The 17,871-nt window shown below is 40.8% G+C and overlaps 1 protein-coding gene across 1 annotated transcript in view; it reads left to right on the top strand.

Annotated features, from left to right (window-relative positions):
• LOC135056207 (uncharacterized) overlaps positions 1-17,871 on the top strand; it is a 212,970-nt gene that overhangs the window by 13,998 nt on the left and 181,101 nt on the right. The window contains exons 3-5 of the mRNA XM_063961078.1: positions 8,577-8,640; positions 10,906-11,257; positions 11,426-11,765. Coding sequence (XP_063817148.1) covers positions 8,577-8,640; positions 10,906-11,257; positions 11,426-11,765 — 756 coding nt within the window. The remainder of the gene's footprint in view (positions 1-8,576; positions 8,641-10,905; positions 11,258-11,425; positions 11,766-17,871) is intronic.

Genomic DNA, 17,871 nt, shown 5'->3' with positions numbered 1-17,871 from the left:
CTATGGTCTGTTGCTTTTAGTACCTCCTATTTCATCCCATTCATATTGGGAAAAGAGGTACTTTGTCTTTTCAGGTCATTTAAAGGATTATTTAGTCCTGCCTGTACCCTTTATGTGAAGGAAAAAGGATCTCTTAGGAGACAAAAGAATCCTCCATCCATTCTGCTATTTTATTGAGGAATATCATCCTATTAAGGGTGAATGTTTTAATTTCCTATCACTATGTTCACTATACACATGGGGCATCAAGGTATTTGGTGAGCGCTGCAATCTGTTGTGCATTCATTTTGTCTACGGGCAATACAGTGTGTAATAATGTGTAACGGACAATACAGTGTGTAATAATGTGTAATGTGCATTACAGTGTGTAATAATGTGTAACGGACAATACAGTGTGTAATAATGTGTAACAGACAATACAGTGTGTAATAATGTGTAACGGACAATACAGTGTGTAATAATGTGTAACGGACAATACAGTGTGTAATAATGTGTAACGGGCAATACAGTGTGTAATAATGTGTAACGGACAATACAGTGTGTAATAATGTGTAACGGACAATACAGTGTGTAATAATGTGTAATGGGCATTACAGTGTGTAATATTGTGTAATGGGCATAACTGTGTGTAATAATGTGTAATGGGCATTACGGTGTGTAATAATGTGTAATGGTCATTATGGTGTGTAATAATGTGTAATGGGCAATACAGTGTGTAATAATGTGTAATGGGCATTACAGTGTGTAATATTGTGTAATGTGCATTACAGTGTGTAATAATGTGTAACGGACAATACAGTGTGTAATAATGTGTAACAGACAATACAGTGTGTAATAATGTGTAACGGGCATTACAGTGTGTTATAATGTGTAACAGACAATACAGTGTGTAATGTGTAACGGGCATTACAGTGTGTAATGGGCATAACGGTGCGTAATAATGTGTAACGGGCATTACAGTGTGTTATAATGTGTAACAGACAATACAGTGTGTAATAATGTGTAACGGGCATTACAGTGTGTTATAATGTGTAACAGACAATACAGTGTGTAATAATGTGTAACGGACAAAACAGTGTGTAATAATGTGTAACGAGCATTACGGTGTGTAATAATGTGTAATGGACAATACAGTGTGTAATAATGTGTAATGGACAATACAGTGTGTAATAATGTGTAACGGGCATTACAGTGTGTAATAATGTGTAATGGGCATAACGGTGTGTAATAATGTGTAATGGACATTACAGTGTGTAATAATGTGTAATGGGCATTACGGTGTGTAATAATGTGTAACGGGCAATACAGTGTGTAATAATGTGTAACGGGCAATACAGTGTGTAATAATGTGTAATGTGCATTACAGTGTGTAATAATGTGTAACGGACAATAAAGTGTGTAATAATGTGTAACAGACAATACAGTGTGTAATAATGTGTAACGGACAATACAGTGTGTAATAATGTGTAACGGACAATACAGTGTGTAATAATGTGTAACGGGCAATACAGTGTGTAATAATGTGTAACGGACAATACAGTGTGTAATAATGTGTAACGGACAATACAGTGTGTAATAATGTGTAATGGGCATTACAGTGTGTAATATTGTGTAATGGGCATAACTGTGTGTAATAATGTGTAATGGGCATTACGGTGTGTAATAATGTGTAATGGTCATTATGGTGTGTAATAATGTGTAATGGGCAATACAGTGTGTAATAATGTGTAATGGGCATTACAGTGTGTAATATTGTGTAATGTGCATTACAGTGTGTAATAATGTGTAACGGACAATACAGTGTGTAATAATGTGTAACAGACAATACAGTGTGTAATAATGTGTAACGGGCATTACAGTGTGTTATAATGTGTAACAGACAATACGGTGTGTAATGTGTAACGGGCATTACAGTGTGTAATGGGCATAACGGTGCGTAATAATGTGTAACGGGCATTACAGTGTGTTATAATGTGTAACAGACAATACAGTGTGTAATAATGTGTAACGGGCATTACAGTGTGTTATAATGTGTAACAGACAATACAGTGTGTAATAATGTGTAACGGACAATACAGTGTGTAATAATGTGTAACGAGCATTACGGTGTGTAATAATGTGTAATGGACAATACAGTGTGTAATAATGTGTAATGGACAATACAGTGTGTAATAATGTGTAACGGGCATTACAGTGTGTAATAATGTGTAATGGGCATAACGGTGTGTAATAATGTGTAACAGACAATACAGTGTGTAATAATGTGTAACGGACAATAAAGTGTGTAATAATGTGTAACAGACAATACAGTGTGTAATAATGTGTAACGGGCAATACAGTGTGTAATAATGTGTAACGGACAATACAGTGTGTAATAATGTGTAACGGACAATACAGTGTGTAATAATGTGTAATGGGCATTACAGTGTGTAATATTGTGTAATGGGCATAACTGTGTGTAATAATGTGTAATGGGCATTACGGTGTGTAATAATGTGTAATGGTCATTATGGTGTGTAATAATGTGTAATGGGCAATACAGTGTGTAATAATGTGTAATGGGCATTACAGTGTGTAATATTGTGTAATGTGCATTACAGTGTGTAATAATGTGTAACGGACAATACAGTGTGTAATAATGTGTAACAGACAATACAGTGTGTAATAATGTGTAACGGGCATTACAGTGTGTTATAATGTGTAACAGACAATACAGTGTGTAATGTGTAACGGGCATTACAGTGTGTAATGGGCATAACGGTGCGTAATAATGTGTAACGGGCATTACAGTGTGTAATAATGTGTAACGGACAATACAGTGTGTAATAATGTGTAACGAGCATTACGGTGTGTAATAATGTGTAATGGACAATACAGTGTGTAATAATGTGTAATGGACAATACAGTGTGTAATAATGTGTAACGGGCATTACAGTGTGTAATAATGTGTAATGGGCATAACGGTGTGTAATAATGTGTAATGGACAATACAGTGTGTAATAATGTGTAACAGACAATACAGTGTGTAATAATGTGTAACGGACAATAAAGTGTGTAATAATGTGTAACAGACAATACAGTGTGTTATAATGTGTAACGGACAATACAGTGTGTAATAATGTGTAACGGACAATACAGTGTGTAATAATGTGTAACGGGCAATACAGTGTGTAATAATGTGTAACGGACAATACAGTGTGTAATAATGTGTAACGGACAATACAGTGTGTAATAATGTGTAATGGGCATTACAGTGTGTAATATTGTGTAATGGGCATAACTGTGTGTAATAATGTGTAATGGGCATTACGGTGTGTAATAATGTGTAATGGTCATTATGGTGTGTAATAATGTGTAATGGGCAATACAGTGTGTAATAATGTGTAATGGGCATTACAGTGTGTAATATTGTGTAATGTGCATTACAGTGTGTAATAATGTGTAACGGACAATACAGTGTGTAATAATGTGTAACAGACAATACAGTGTGTAATAATGTGTAACGGGCATTACAGTGTGTTATAATGTGTAACAGACAATACAGTGTGTAATGTGTAACGGGCATTACAGTGTGTAATGGGCATAACGGTGCGTAATAATGTGTAACGGGCATTACAGTGTGTTATAATGTGTAACGGACAATACAGTGTGTAATAATGTGTAACAGACAATACAGTGTGTAATAATGTGTAACGGGCATTACAGTGTGTTATAATGTGTAACAGACAATACAGTGTGTAATGTGTAACGGGCATTACAGTGTGTAATGGGCATAACGGTGCGTAATAATGTGTAACGGGCATTACAGTGTGTAATAATGTGTAACGGACAATACAGTGTGTAATAATGTGTAACGAGCATTACGGTGTGTAATAATGTGTAATGGACAATACAGTGTGTAATAATGTGTAATGGACAATACAGTGTGTAATAATGTGTAACGGGCATTACAGTGTGTAATAATGTGTAATGGGCATAACGGTGTGTAATAATGTGTAATGGACAATACAGTGTGTAATAATGTGTAACAGACAATACAGTGTGTAATAATGTGTAACGGACAATAAAGTGTGTAATAATGTGTAACAGACAATACAGTGTGTAATAATGTGTAACGGACAATACAGTGTGTAATAATGTGTAACGGACAATACAGTGTGTAATAATGTGTAACGGGCAATACAGTGTGTAATAATGTGTAACGGACAATACAGTGTGTAATAATGTGTAACGGACAATACAGTGTGTAATAATGTGTAATGGGCATTACAGTGTGTAATATTGTGTAATGGGCATAACTGTGTGTAATAATGTGTAATGGGCATTACGGTGTGTAATAATGTGTAATGGTCATTATGGTGTGTAATAATGTGTAATGGGCAATACAGTGTGTAATAATGTGTAATGGGCATTACAGTGTGTAATATTGTGTAATGTGCATTACAGTGTGTAATAATGTGTAACGGACAATACAGTGTGTAATAATGTGTAACAGACAATACAGTGTGTAATAATGTGTAACGGGCATTACAGTGTGTTATAATGTGTAACAGACAATACAGTGTGTAATGTGTAACGGGCATTACAGTGTGTAATGGGCATAACGGTGCGTAATAATGTGTAACGGGCATTACAGTGTGTTATAATGTGTAACAGACAATACAGTGTGTAATAATGTGTAACGGGCATTACAGTGTGTTATAATGTGTAACAGACAATACAGTGTGTAATAATGTGTAACGGACAATACAGTGTGTAATAATGTGTAACGAGCATTACGGTGTGTAATAATGTGTAATGGACAATACAGTGTGTAATAATGTGTAATGGACAATACAGTGTGTAATAATGTGTAACGGGCATTACAGTGTGTAATAATGTGTAATGGGCATAACGGTGTGTAATAATGTGTAATGGACAATACAGTGTGTAATAATGTGTAACAGACAATACAGTGTGTAATAATGTGTAACGGACAATACAGTGTGTAATAATGTGTAACGGACAATACAGTGTGTAATAATGTGTAACGGGCAATACAGTGTGTAATAATGTGTAACGGACAATACAGTGTGTAATAATGTGTAACGGACAATACAGTGTGTAATAATGTGTAATGGGCATTACAGTGTGTAATATTGTGTAATGGGCATAACTGTGTAATAATGTGCAATGGGCATTACGGTGTGTAATAATGTGTAATGGTCATTATGGTGTGTAATAATGTGTAATGGGCAATACAGTGTGTAATAATGTGTAATGGGCATTACAGTGTGTAATATTGTGTAATGTGCATTACAGTGTGTAATAATGTGTAACGGACAATACAGTGTGTAATAATGTGTAACAGACAATACAGTGTGTAATAATGTGTAACGGGCATTACAGTGTGTTATAATGTGTAACAGACAATACAGTGTGTAATGTGTAACGGGCATTACAGTGTGTAATGGGCATAACGGTGCGTAATAATGTGTAACGGGCATTACAGTGTGTTATAATGTGTAACAGACAATACAGTGTGTAATAATGTGTAACGGGCATTACAGTGTGTTATAATGTGTAACAGACAATACAGTGTGTAATAATGTGTAACGGACAATACAGTGTGTAATAATGTGTAACGAGCATTACGGTGTGTAATAATGTGTAATGGACAATACAGTGTGTAATAATGTGTAATGGACAATACAGTGTGTAATAATGTGTAACGGGCATTACAGTGTGTAATAATGTGTAATGGGCATAACGGTGTGTAATAATGTGTAATGGACAATACAGTGTGTAATAATGTGTAACAGACAATACAGTGTGTAATAATGTGTAACGGACAATACAGTGTGTAATAATGTGTAACGGACAATACAGTGTGTAATAATGTGTAACGGGCAATACAGTGTGTAATAATGTGTAACGGACAATACAGTGTGTAATAATGTGTAACGGACAATACAGTGTGTAATAATGTGTAATGGGCATTACAGTGTGTAATATTGTGTAATGGGCATAACTGTGTGTAATAATGTGTAATGGGCATTACGGTGTGTAATAATGTGTAATGGTCATTATGGTGTGTAATAATGTGTAATGGGCAATACAGTGTGTAATAATGTGTAATGGGCATTACAGTGTGTAATATTGTGTAATGTGCATTACAGTGTGTAATAATGTGTAACGGACAATACAGTGTGTAATAATGTGTAACAGACAATACAGTGTGTAATAATGTGTAACGGGCATTACAGTGTGTTATAATGTGTAACAGACAATACAGTGTGTAATGTGTAACGGGCATTACAGTGTGTAATGGGCATAACGGTGCGTAATAATGTGTAACGGGCATTACAGTGTGTTATAATGTGTAACAGACAATACAGTGTGTAATAATGTGTAACGGGCATTACAGTGTGTTATAATGTGTAACAGACAATACAGTGTGTAATAATGTGTAACGGACAATACAGTGTGTAATAATGTGTAACGAGCATTACGGTGTGTAATAATGTGTAATGGACAATACAGTGTGTAATAATGTGTAATGGACAATACAGTGTGTAATAATGTGTAACGGGCATTACAGTGTGTAATAATGTGTAATGGGCATAACGGTGTGTAATAATGTGTAATGGACATTACAGTGTGTAATAATGTGTAATGGGCATTACGGTGTGTAATAATGTGTAACGGACAATACGGTGTGTAATAATGTGTAACGGACAATACGGTGTGTAATAATGTGTAACGGACAATACAGTGTGTAATAATGTGTAACGGACAATACAGTGTGTAATAATGTGTAACGGACAATACAGTGTGTAATAATGTGTAACGGGCATTACACTGTGTAATAATGTGTAATGGGCATAATGGTGTGTAATAATGTGTAATGGGCATTACAGTGTGTAATAATGTGTAATGGGCATAACGGTGTGTAATAATGTGTAATGGGCATTACAGTGTGTAATAATGTGTAATGGGCATTACAGTGTGTAATAATGTGTAATGGACAATACAGTGTGTAATAATGTGTAACGGACAATACAGTGTGTAATAATGTGTAACGGACAATACAGTGTGTAATAATGTGTAACGGACAATACAGTGTGTAATAATGTGTAACGGACAATACAGTGTGTAATAATGTGTAACGGGCATTACAGTGTGTAATAATGTGTAATGGGCATAATGGTGTGTAATAATGTGTAATGGGCATTACAGTGTGTAATAATGTGTAATGGGCATAACGGTGTGTAATAATGTGTAATGGGCATTACAGTGTGTAATAATGTGTAATGGGCATTACAGTGTGTAATAATGTGTAATGGACAATACAGTGTGTAATAATGTGTAACGGACAATACAGTGTGTAATAATGTGTAACGGGCATTACAGTGTGTAATAATGTGTAATGGGCATAACGGTGTGTAATAATGTGTAATGGGCATAACGGTGTGTAATAATGTGTAATTGTTTGGGTCTCCTGCCCTGTGCTGCCACGTCGTCATGGCAACCGGGAGACAAGTGCTAGCGGAGTAACCTGAGCGCAGCTGATACTCCGGTTCAGGTCTTTTGCTGTGCAGTGGTTATAGGCTCTGTGCATGGCAGGGGATCCGGTGCTGGTTTTTGTGCTCACAGTCTGTGAGGTCTGAGTGGGGCGTGGACAGCACCTGCTTTATAAGGCCTCTTTTCAGGGTAAGCAGATGCTGCTGAATCTTTGTTGGTTAGTCAGTTTCTGAAAGTTAGCCAGTACTGTGTAGCTTTGTATTTGTTTGTTGCTTACTGCAAATAGGCCTGGGGATTTGGTATTACACTCTGCCAATCCAGACCTAGCAGTAAGACTGGAGTCAGTCGTTTAGCTTGCTGGGGTTCTGTTACTACTCTGTGAACTTAGCAAGTTTGCGGCTGTATTCTAAGACTTGCCTGTCTAATCCTGTCTCACTGTGCTAGGTGTCAGGGGTCAGTTTAGTGGCAGTAAGCTGAACCTGTGCACTGCAAGTGAGAATTAGGATTGTGGAGACTCTCCTTGTGTCTATCATTCCATCTCTGACCAAGGAGTTTACTGCCACACCCGTTGGTAACCCTTTAGGGTTTTGCTGTTGCCCTTAGCAACAGCATTTCGGGTTCTCTACGTATTAAAACACAACATCTTGCTTTTCCCATCTAAGCAGTCCTAATACAAGGGAGATACCCAGTTCCTTAGCCTCTGGGCTTCTCTGTTCACTTTGTGTGTATTTTGTTACCCTACCACCTTCTGTGTACGTTATGTCATATTCCCTAGTCTGTCTGTGAGTCCATTTGTTTTGCATAACAGTTCAAACACCAGTACATTCCTGCAGGCACTGGAGTGCATAACAGTCCTGACACCAGTACTTTCCTGCAGGCACTGGTGTGCATAACAGTAATGGGCATAACGGTGTGTAATAATGTGTAACGGTCCTGCAGATTTGTTTTAATTTTCAGCTGGGAGCTCATAATTCAAGTAGCTGTTTGTGCGTTACTAAAAAGGTTGTATGACACAGGTATGTACATTAAACTTGTACTTTGTATATAAATTGTGTTTAATATGTTTCCCACAGATACAGATGTGTCCTCAAACATCGTTGCTCATAGCGCACTATTTAGGATCCTGAGTCGCGAGTTGTAAATAACGTTATGGCATTGTGTCCCACGCCATGTAATACACAGTTTAACCGCTGGGTGGCGAATGCTCCACGTTAAGACTATAGTGCTGAAAACAATGCTGTGGCAGTAAGTAGTGATCTGTGAGAGGCTGGCCAATCACGTTCTTCCCTTTAAATAAAAGTCCCCTTCTACAAAATACAATGCCACGCTGCCGCCCTGTTCACACAATTAATTTTGTTGTTACATTGTGTACTGAATCCTGGATTTTATTACCATAAACAGCTTTATTATCTCTGAAAGATTTTCTGGTTTCTTTGCTCTAAAATGGACAGAAATATGTAATGCACTGTACCACTGGGTCCCTATCTCATTAATATGACTTCCAGATGGTCTCCATTGCTGTGCCACCACGCTTGGTGGATTCAATCCGACTTTTTTTTAAAAATGCGGCTGCAAATCAGACAAAACACATCACAAATACACCAGGGGTGTTTACTCTTACCACGGTTGGCTGTGGCCTAACGAATACAGTGTCAACTGCAATGCATGCACCCCTGAGTTCAATACCCAGTGGGGCATACAATTATTATTATTTTTTTTAATGTATTTATTTATTCTTTTTAATTCAATAATTGTATTTGGTGTGTCGCTTCTTTCCTTTAAATCTGGAGAAAAAAAATCAAAATACTCTTCTACAGTATTCTATGCCAAGGTATGATGAGGCGCTATTTACACTGTATTGTTCACAGACTAGGCAGCTCCCTACACTGCAGTATGCAACTCAATGCAGCCTCTGCACCTCCCCCCATTGATCACTCATTAGTATTCATTCCCACTGAGCTCACTCTATGCCTGTACCAAAGCACCTCCCCCAGCCACGCTGCCGCCCGTTCATGCTAGCTATTCATTTTGTCATTACATTGTGTACTAAATCCTGGATTTATTAGCATAAACAGCTTTATTATCACTGAAAGATTTTCTGGTTTCTTTGCCATCAAATGGACAGAAATATGTAATGCACTGTACCACTGGGTCACTATCTCATTAATATGACCAGTGATGTGGCCGAGGCCCCCAGTGGTGGCAGTGTAGGGCCCCCAAACAGAGTTGAGATGAGGTGCTCCAGCCTAGTCATGGCACGTCTGCGGTACCAGGAGAGGGCGATGTCAACATGCTCCATAGAAATGGCAGTGGTGATAAGAAGCCTTCCCCCAAGCGAAGACGGGCCCCAAACGTACTGTGGTGCAGCATCAGCCATCAGCATCTGCTTCACTGAGACGTGGCTGGACAATCAAATTCCCGATCCCTCAGTGTCCCTACCGGGCTTTAGCCTCTTCAGGGCTGATCGTGACTAGGAGCTCTCCGGTAAACCAGAGGTGGTGGAATCTGCTTCCACGTAAAGGAAAGGTGGTGCACCAACATCACGATCCTAAACAAATCATGCAGCCCACTTCTGGAGACGCTTATCATCAACTGTAAACCATTTTACTCCCCCCGGGAATTTGCCTCAATAGTCCTGGTGGGAGTGTATATTCACCCATGCAAGTGCAAACTAAGCCCATCAGGATATCGGATGCAGAACTGAAATATCCGGTCTCACCACTCATAGTACTGGGCAACTTCAACAGCACAAACCTGAGCCAGGAGATACCAAAGTTCAGGCAGTAGGTCAAATGCCCCACCAGGGAATGGCGCACCCTGGACCATTGTTACACCACCATTAAGGATGCCTACCGGTCTATCCCCCGTGCAGCCCTGGACCTTGCCGACCACTGTTCAGCTCCTCCCAACCTACACCCAGCTGCTAAGAAAGGTAAAACCCGTAGTTAGGTCCACAAAAAGCTGAACAAGCTAAGCAGAAGCTACAGGCCTGCTTTGACTGCACAGACTGGAGGGTCTTTGAATCCTCATCTACTGACCTGGACGAACTGTCCGACATAGTGACATCCTACATCAGTTTCTGTGAGGACATGTGCGTGCCAATCAAGACATTCCGCTCCTTCAACAATAAGCCGTGGTTCAGCGCTTAACTCAAGAAGCTCCGTCAGGCCAAGGAGGAGGCCCATCGCAGCGGAGACGGAGCTCTGTACAAAATTACTACAAACTCCCTGACCCACGAGATTAGGCTGGCAAAAAAGCAATTCTCCAACAAGCTGACAAAAAACCTCTCAGCCAACGAACCCGCATCAGTCTGGAGAGACATGCAAGTCATGACTAGCTACAAGAAACCCCCATCGTCATGCACCAAAAACTGGCAGATGAGCTGAACAACTTTTACTGCAGGTTTGAGGAAGCAGCCCCTGGTCTCAATCCCACCCCTGACCAAAGCATAGCTGCCCCCTCCCAGGTTCTGTGGGTTGATATAGGAGCGGTGGAAGACATGTTCAACAAGGGCAATCCCAGGAAAGCAACAAGCCCAGATTGCATATCGCCATCTTCCCTAAAGTCCTGCGCTGCTCAGCTTGCACCCATCTTTACCAGGATCTTTAACACCTCGCTGGAGACGTGCAAGGTTACCTCCTGCTTCAAATGCTCAACAATTGTCCCGGTTCCCAAGATCGCAACCGCTAAAGATCTGAATGACTACAGGCCAATTGCCCTAACATCAGTGGCCATGAAAGTGTTCGAGCGGCTAGTACTGAACCACCTGAGAGAAGTGACGAACGCTCACCTAGATCCCCTGCAGTTCACCTACCATGCAAACACGAGCATCGAGGACGCAGTCAACTTGGGGCTACACTAACTTCTGCAGCACCTGGACCGTCCAGGCACCTATGCTAGAGTCCTTTTTTGTCAACTTCAGCTCAGCTTTCAATACAATTGTCCCATGTATCCTGCAACCAAAACATCTCTCCCTAGGGGTTCCAGCACCAACATGCTCCTGGATCATGGACTTCCTGACAGCGAGGGAACAAGTGAAAGCATGGAAGTTCTCATCAGACGTGCGCTTGATCAGCACGGGGGCCCCCAGGGTTGTGTCCTCTCCCCCCTGCTCTTCTCTCTATACACCAATGACTGTATCTCGGTCAAGCATCCGCTAAAAATCATAAAATTCACAGATGACACCACCATCATTGATTTAATCAAGGAAGGAGATGAGTCGGCATACAGACGCGAGGTGGACTGGCTAACTCTGTGGTGTAGTAAGAACAACCTTAACCTAAACCCCATCAAAACGGTCGAGATGGTAGTGGACTTCAGAAAAAACCTGCTACCATGCTCCCACTAGTGATTGCTGACAGTGTGGTGCCACGGGTTGACTACTTCAAATTCCTTGGGTCTAATATCTCTCACGGTCTCAAATGGGGGCAAACATAGGCTCCATCATCAAGAAGGCACAACAAAGAATGTTCTTTCTGAGGCAACTCAGGAAATTCAACATCCCGCAGAAGCTGATGCTCATTTTCTACACCGCCATTGTGGAGACTGTCCTATGCTCATCAATCACAGTATGGTATGGAGCTGCCAAAGACTGCGACAGACGGTGGCTACTGAGGGTGGTGAGGTTGGCAGAAGAGGTCATCAGGGTCAATCTCTCCTCTGTCCATGACATATACATGACCAGAGTCAAGTGGCCACGTCCTGTTTAAACTCTCCCATCAGGCAGGCGTTATAGGTCCATTCCCACCAAGTCGACCATAACCTCTAAAAGCTTCTTCCCACTAGCTGTTCATCTACTAAACAATGTCTGAAATGCCTGAAGCTATAAACTGAGATACTATCTTGCATAGTGTTCACGTAGTAATCTACAATATGCTATGTACTATGTATGTATGTATGTATGTATGTATGTCTACATGTTATGTATTGTTCCATGTTAAATATCCCCCCCTCCATGTTGTATCTGGCGATGCTCTGTAACCGCAAACAATTCCTAGTATACGCAAGTATACCTGGCCAATAAAGTTGATTCTGAGATGGTCTCCATTGTGCCGCCACGCTTGTCGGATTCAATCTGATTTTTTTTAAATGGGGCAGCAAATCTGACAAAACACATCACATATACACCAGGGGTGCTTACTCTTACCACAGCTGGCTGTGGCCTAATGAATACAGTCACAGCCCACAATGAGTGCACCCCAGCGGGGCACAATTATTATTATTTTTTTATGTATTTATTTCTTACCTTTTAATGCAATAAAGTTATGCGGTGTGTTGCTACTTCCCTTTATATAAAAAAAAGGTCCCATTCTACAAAATACAATGCCACGCTGCCGCCCTGTTCACACTATTCATTTTGTCCTTACATTGTGTACTAAATCCTGGATTTTATTAGCATAAACAGCTTTATTATCTCAGAAATGATTTGAGATTTAGTTCCTATCAAATGGACAGAAATATGTAATGCATTGTACCACCGGGTTCGCATCTCATTAATATGACTTCCAGATGGTCTCCATTGCTGTGCCGCCATGCTTGACGGATTCAATCTGACTTTTTTTTTAAAAACGGGGCCACAAATCAGACAAAACATATTACATATACACCAGGGGTGCTTACTCTTACCACAGCTGGCTGTGGCCCAATGAATACAGTGTCCGCCCGCAATGTGTGTACTCCTGGGTTTGATACTCAGCAGGGTGCGCAATTATTATTATTTTTTAAGTATTTATTTATTATTTTTAATTCAATAAAGTTATTTGGTTTCTCGCTTCTCCCCTTTAATTCTGAAAAAAAACAAAATTATTTTCTACGGTAATCTATGCCACGGTATGAGGCACTATTTACACGGTATTGTTCACAGACTAGGCAGCTCCCTACACTACAGTATGCAACTCAATGCAGGCTTCTGCACCACCCCATTGATCACTCATTAGTATTCATTCCCGCTGAGCTTACTGTATGCCTGTACCAGAGCACCTCCCCCAGCCATGCTGTCACCCGTTCACGCTAGCTATTCATTTTGTCATTACAATATGTACTAAATCCTGGATTTTATTAGCATAAACAGCTTTATTATCTCTGAAAGATTTTCTGGTTTCTTTGCTATCAATTGGACATAAATATGCAATGCACTGTACCACTGGGCCCCTATCTCATTAATATGACTTCCAGATGGTCTCCATTGTTGTGGTGCCACGCTTTTCAGATTCAATCTGACTTTTTTTAAAATGGGGCCGCAAATCTGACAAAACACATCACATATACACATGGGGTGCTTGCTTTAACCACAGGTGGCTGTGGCCTAACGAATACAGGCCCTCATTCCGAGTTGATCGCTCGCAAGGCGATTTTAGCAGAGTTACACACGCTAAGCCGCCGCCTACTGGGAGTGAATCTTAGCTTCTTAAAATTGCGACCGATGTATTCGCAATATTGCGATTACAAACTACTTAGCAGTTTCAGAGTAGCTTCAGACTTACTCGGCATCTGCGATCAGTTCAGTGCTTGTCGTTCCTGGTTTGACGTCATAAACACACCCAGCGTTCGCCCAGACACTCCTCCGTTTCTCCGGCCACTCCTGCGTTTTTTCCGGAAACGGTAGCGTTTTTAACCACACGCCCCTGAAACGCCGTGTTTCCGCCCAGTAACACCCATTTCCTGTCAATCACATTACGATCGCCGGAGCGAAGAAAAAGCCGTGAGTAAAAATACTATCTTCATTGTTAAATTACTTGGCGCAGTCGCAGTGCGAATATTGCGCATGCGTACTAAGCGGAATTTTACTGCGATGCAATGAAATATACCGAGCGAACGACTCGGAATGAGGGCCACAGTCACCGAATGCAATGCGGTTTTTGTGAATCTGTTGGGAGTGGAATAGCTAAAGGAGTAGATGCCCTTGTGTGGAGGAAATGAGGAGGACAAAGATAGTTTCTTCTCATATACTTTAATGAGAGAACAACATACAGGTTTACGTATGATAGACACTCAAGAATGAAGGTCTGTGAAATGATTGACGCAACAGACCAGGAAATTGTAAATTACTGGTAGAGTCTGAGTATTTAGATATAGTTCAATAGGAGTGAAGAAACTGAATACGTAAAGATGGGGCTGAAAACTCTGAAGAAATATGGTTGCTGGATATCAGAAGGACGTGGAAAAAGAACTCTGAAGAAATGTGGTGATTGGATAATTAAAGACATGGCTGAAGAACTCTGATGATGAATAGATACTGAGTATTAGAAGACGTGGCTGAAGAACATGGATATTCAAAGACGTAGCTGAAAAACTCAGATATTCAAAGACATGGCTGAAGAACATGGATATTCAAAGATGTAGCTGAAGAACTCTGAAGGGATTGGCAGACCCCACAGGGTCCCAGGGAACACAAAGTACCAACCGGAGCACAGGTATCTGTGGGTGGTGTACTGGAGTGCTGGCCGGTAGTATGCAGCGGTGGAAAGCAGGTATGGACAGGGAGCGGAGTGGGAACTGAGACTACCTGGAGACACAGAATCTATATGTGGGAGCACAGAGCTGGGCTTTTACTAAGCAACAACAAAGCACTGGCAGAGAGTGCAACAAGCTGCCCCTTTTTAAAGGAGGAAATGTACCAGGATTGGCTGGACACTTACACTGAGAAGCCCCATTGGTTCCTGAGCCATTTTGGTCTCCAACATGGCCGCCTCTCATGCTGCAGACACATAGGAATGGATGGGGCCCAGAGATACTGCGATTGGGGGAGGGGCGGTAAATGCTTCTCCTGCTTCACCTCCTTAAAGCAGCTAAGCTGCTGTCATCCCTTTGTCAGTGGTTCTCCCGGAGACTCGCACAGCAGCCAATCCCTATTGTTAGCGACAATGTCCCAATGCGCCACATTACAGGGAAGATGATGCACTCAATAAACTACAGCTCCCAGTAGGCCTAAGTGCAGGAATGCTTCAGCGATAAGGGCTAATGGGAGCTGTAGTTTATTTAGTGCGTCTAATGCAGCTCGTTGAGACACCGGCGCTAACAATAGTTACTAGCTGGCAGAACTGACTTGCTGAATCAATGTAAAAGGTGAGAGTGCTGTGCAGTATCAGTGACACTGCACACCCACTGCATTGCACAGCACTGTCACCTTTTACATTGATTCAGCGTCCAGGCATTACCCTCTGCAATATCACACACGCTATCTGTTACATTAGCCATCTCGGGGCTTCCAGGCCGGCAGCCCAGGTGCTGTGTTGCAAAGTCAGGGCCTCTGGGGATATGGGCGCGGCTGTGGCGAGGAGGCACTTCTGTGACATCATGTGCAGAGGAGGCTCCGGGGCTCAGAGAGTATGCACCACAGGGAGGGCTATGAAAGCCTTCTGCTGCGCCACTTTCCTACACATCTATGCCAGTGGCCGCAGCAGCTTTTGTTCCACCTGCGCTGCGGCTAGGGAGTGGGGACTTTTGATACCGGAGGGGGCAGGTGGACTGGCAGCAGGACATAGGACGCTGCAGTAAAAGGATTTTTTCCCTATCTACAGCGCAAAAACTTGCTGAAGATGCAGTGGCATACCCTCCAACTGTACCTTTGTGGAAGGTAGAGAACCTTTTTTATGGTCTCTACTGATTTTTGGCTCTACAAATTTCCATTGAAAGTATAGGAAAAGCCCTTTTCAAATTTGTACCGATTGTTATGTGTAACTTGTTGGAGAGTATATTGCTGCAGATGCAGTGGGCCTATTTTGGGGTGTGGGCATGGAGCTGCAGCTCCATCAGTCCCATTGATAATCCTGCTCTGGGACCACACAGCAGCCAAAGGGCAGAGCCTCCCATTGGATGTAACCTGTGTGAGAGGGTGTTTCTCGCCTAATTAGCTGTGGACTGTGTTATAGACCTGCTGCTAACCCAATGAGATTTCCTAGACACGCCCAGCATTAGACAAACAGGCACAGAGTCACAGATCTGGGCTATTATATAGGAGATGGGCATTACAGTGTGTAATAATGTGTAAAGTGTATTACGGTGTGTAATAATGTGTAATGGGTATAACGGTGTGTAATAATGTGTAATGTGCATAACGGTGTGTCATTTTGTGTAATGGACATAATGCAGCGTAATAATGTGTAATGGGCATTATGGTGTGTAATAATGTGTAAAGGGCATTGCGGTGTGTAATAATGTGTAATGTGCATAATGCAGCGTAATAATGTGTAATGGGCATTACAGTGTGTAATAATGTGTAATGTGCATAATGCAGCGTAATAATGTGTAATGGGCATTACGGTGTGTAATAATGTGTAATGTGCATAATAATGTGTAATGGGCATAACGTTGTGTAAAGGGCATTGCGGTGAGTAATAATGTGTAATGGGCATTAAGGTGTGTAATAATGTGTAAAGGGCATTGCGGTGTGTAATAATGTGTAATGGGCATTACGGTATGTAATAATGTGTAATGGGCATTATGGTGTGTAATAATGTGTAAAGGGCATTATGGTGTGTAATAATGTGTAATGGGCAGTACGGTGTGTAATAATGTGTAATGGGCATTACAGTGTGTAATAATGTGTAATGGGCATTACGGTGTGTAATAATGTGTAATGGGCATTACAGTGTGTAATAATGTGTAATGGACAGTACGGTGTGTAATAATGTGTAATGGGCATTACGGTGTGTAATTATGTGTAATGGTCATTACGGTGTGTAATAATGTGTAATGGGCATAATGCAGCGTAATAATGTGTAATGGGCATTATGGTGTGTAATAATGTGTAAAGGGAATTGCGGTGTGTAATAATGTGTAATGTGCATAATGCAGCGTAATAATGTGTAATGGGCATTACAGGGCGTAATAATGTTTAATGTTAATAATGCAGCGTAATAATGTGTAATGGGCATTACAGTGTGTAATAATGTGTAATGGGCATTACAGTGTGTAATAATGTGTAATGGGCATTACAGTGTGCAATAATGTGTAATGGGCAGTACGGTGTGTAATAATGTGTAATGGGCAGTACGGTGTGTAATAATGTGTAATGGGCATTACAGTGTGTAATAATGTGTAATGGGCATTACAGTGTGTAATAATGTGTAATGGGCAGTACGGTGTGTAATAATGTGTAATGGGCAGTACGGTGTGTAATAATGTGTAATGGGCATTACGGTGTGTAATAATGTGTAAAGGGCATCGCGGTGTGTAATAATGTGTAAAGGGCATTGCGGTGTGTAATAATGTGTAATGGGCATTACAGTGTGTAATAATATGTAACGGCGCTGGATATGAGTCAGCTGGGTGCTCATAATTCAAGTTGCTGCTTGTGCGTTACTATACAGGTTGTATGACATAGGTGTGTACATTACACTTGTACAATGTAGTTAAATTGTGTATATT

The sequence above is a fragment of the Pseudophryne corroboree genome, chromosome 3, assembly GCF_028390025.1.
Source record: "Pseudophryne corroboree isolate aPseCor3 chromosome 3, aPseCor3.hap2, whole genome shotgun sequence".
Classification (NCBI taxonomy): domain Eukaryota; kingdom Metazoa; phylum Chordata; class Amphibia; order Anura; family Myobatrachidae; genus Pseudophryne; species Pseudophryne corroboree.
The sequence above is the reverse complement of the archived record's forward strand: the minus strand, read 5'-3'. Positions and strand labels throughout refer to the sequence as shown.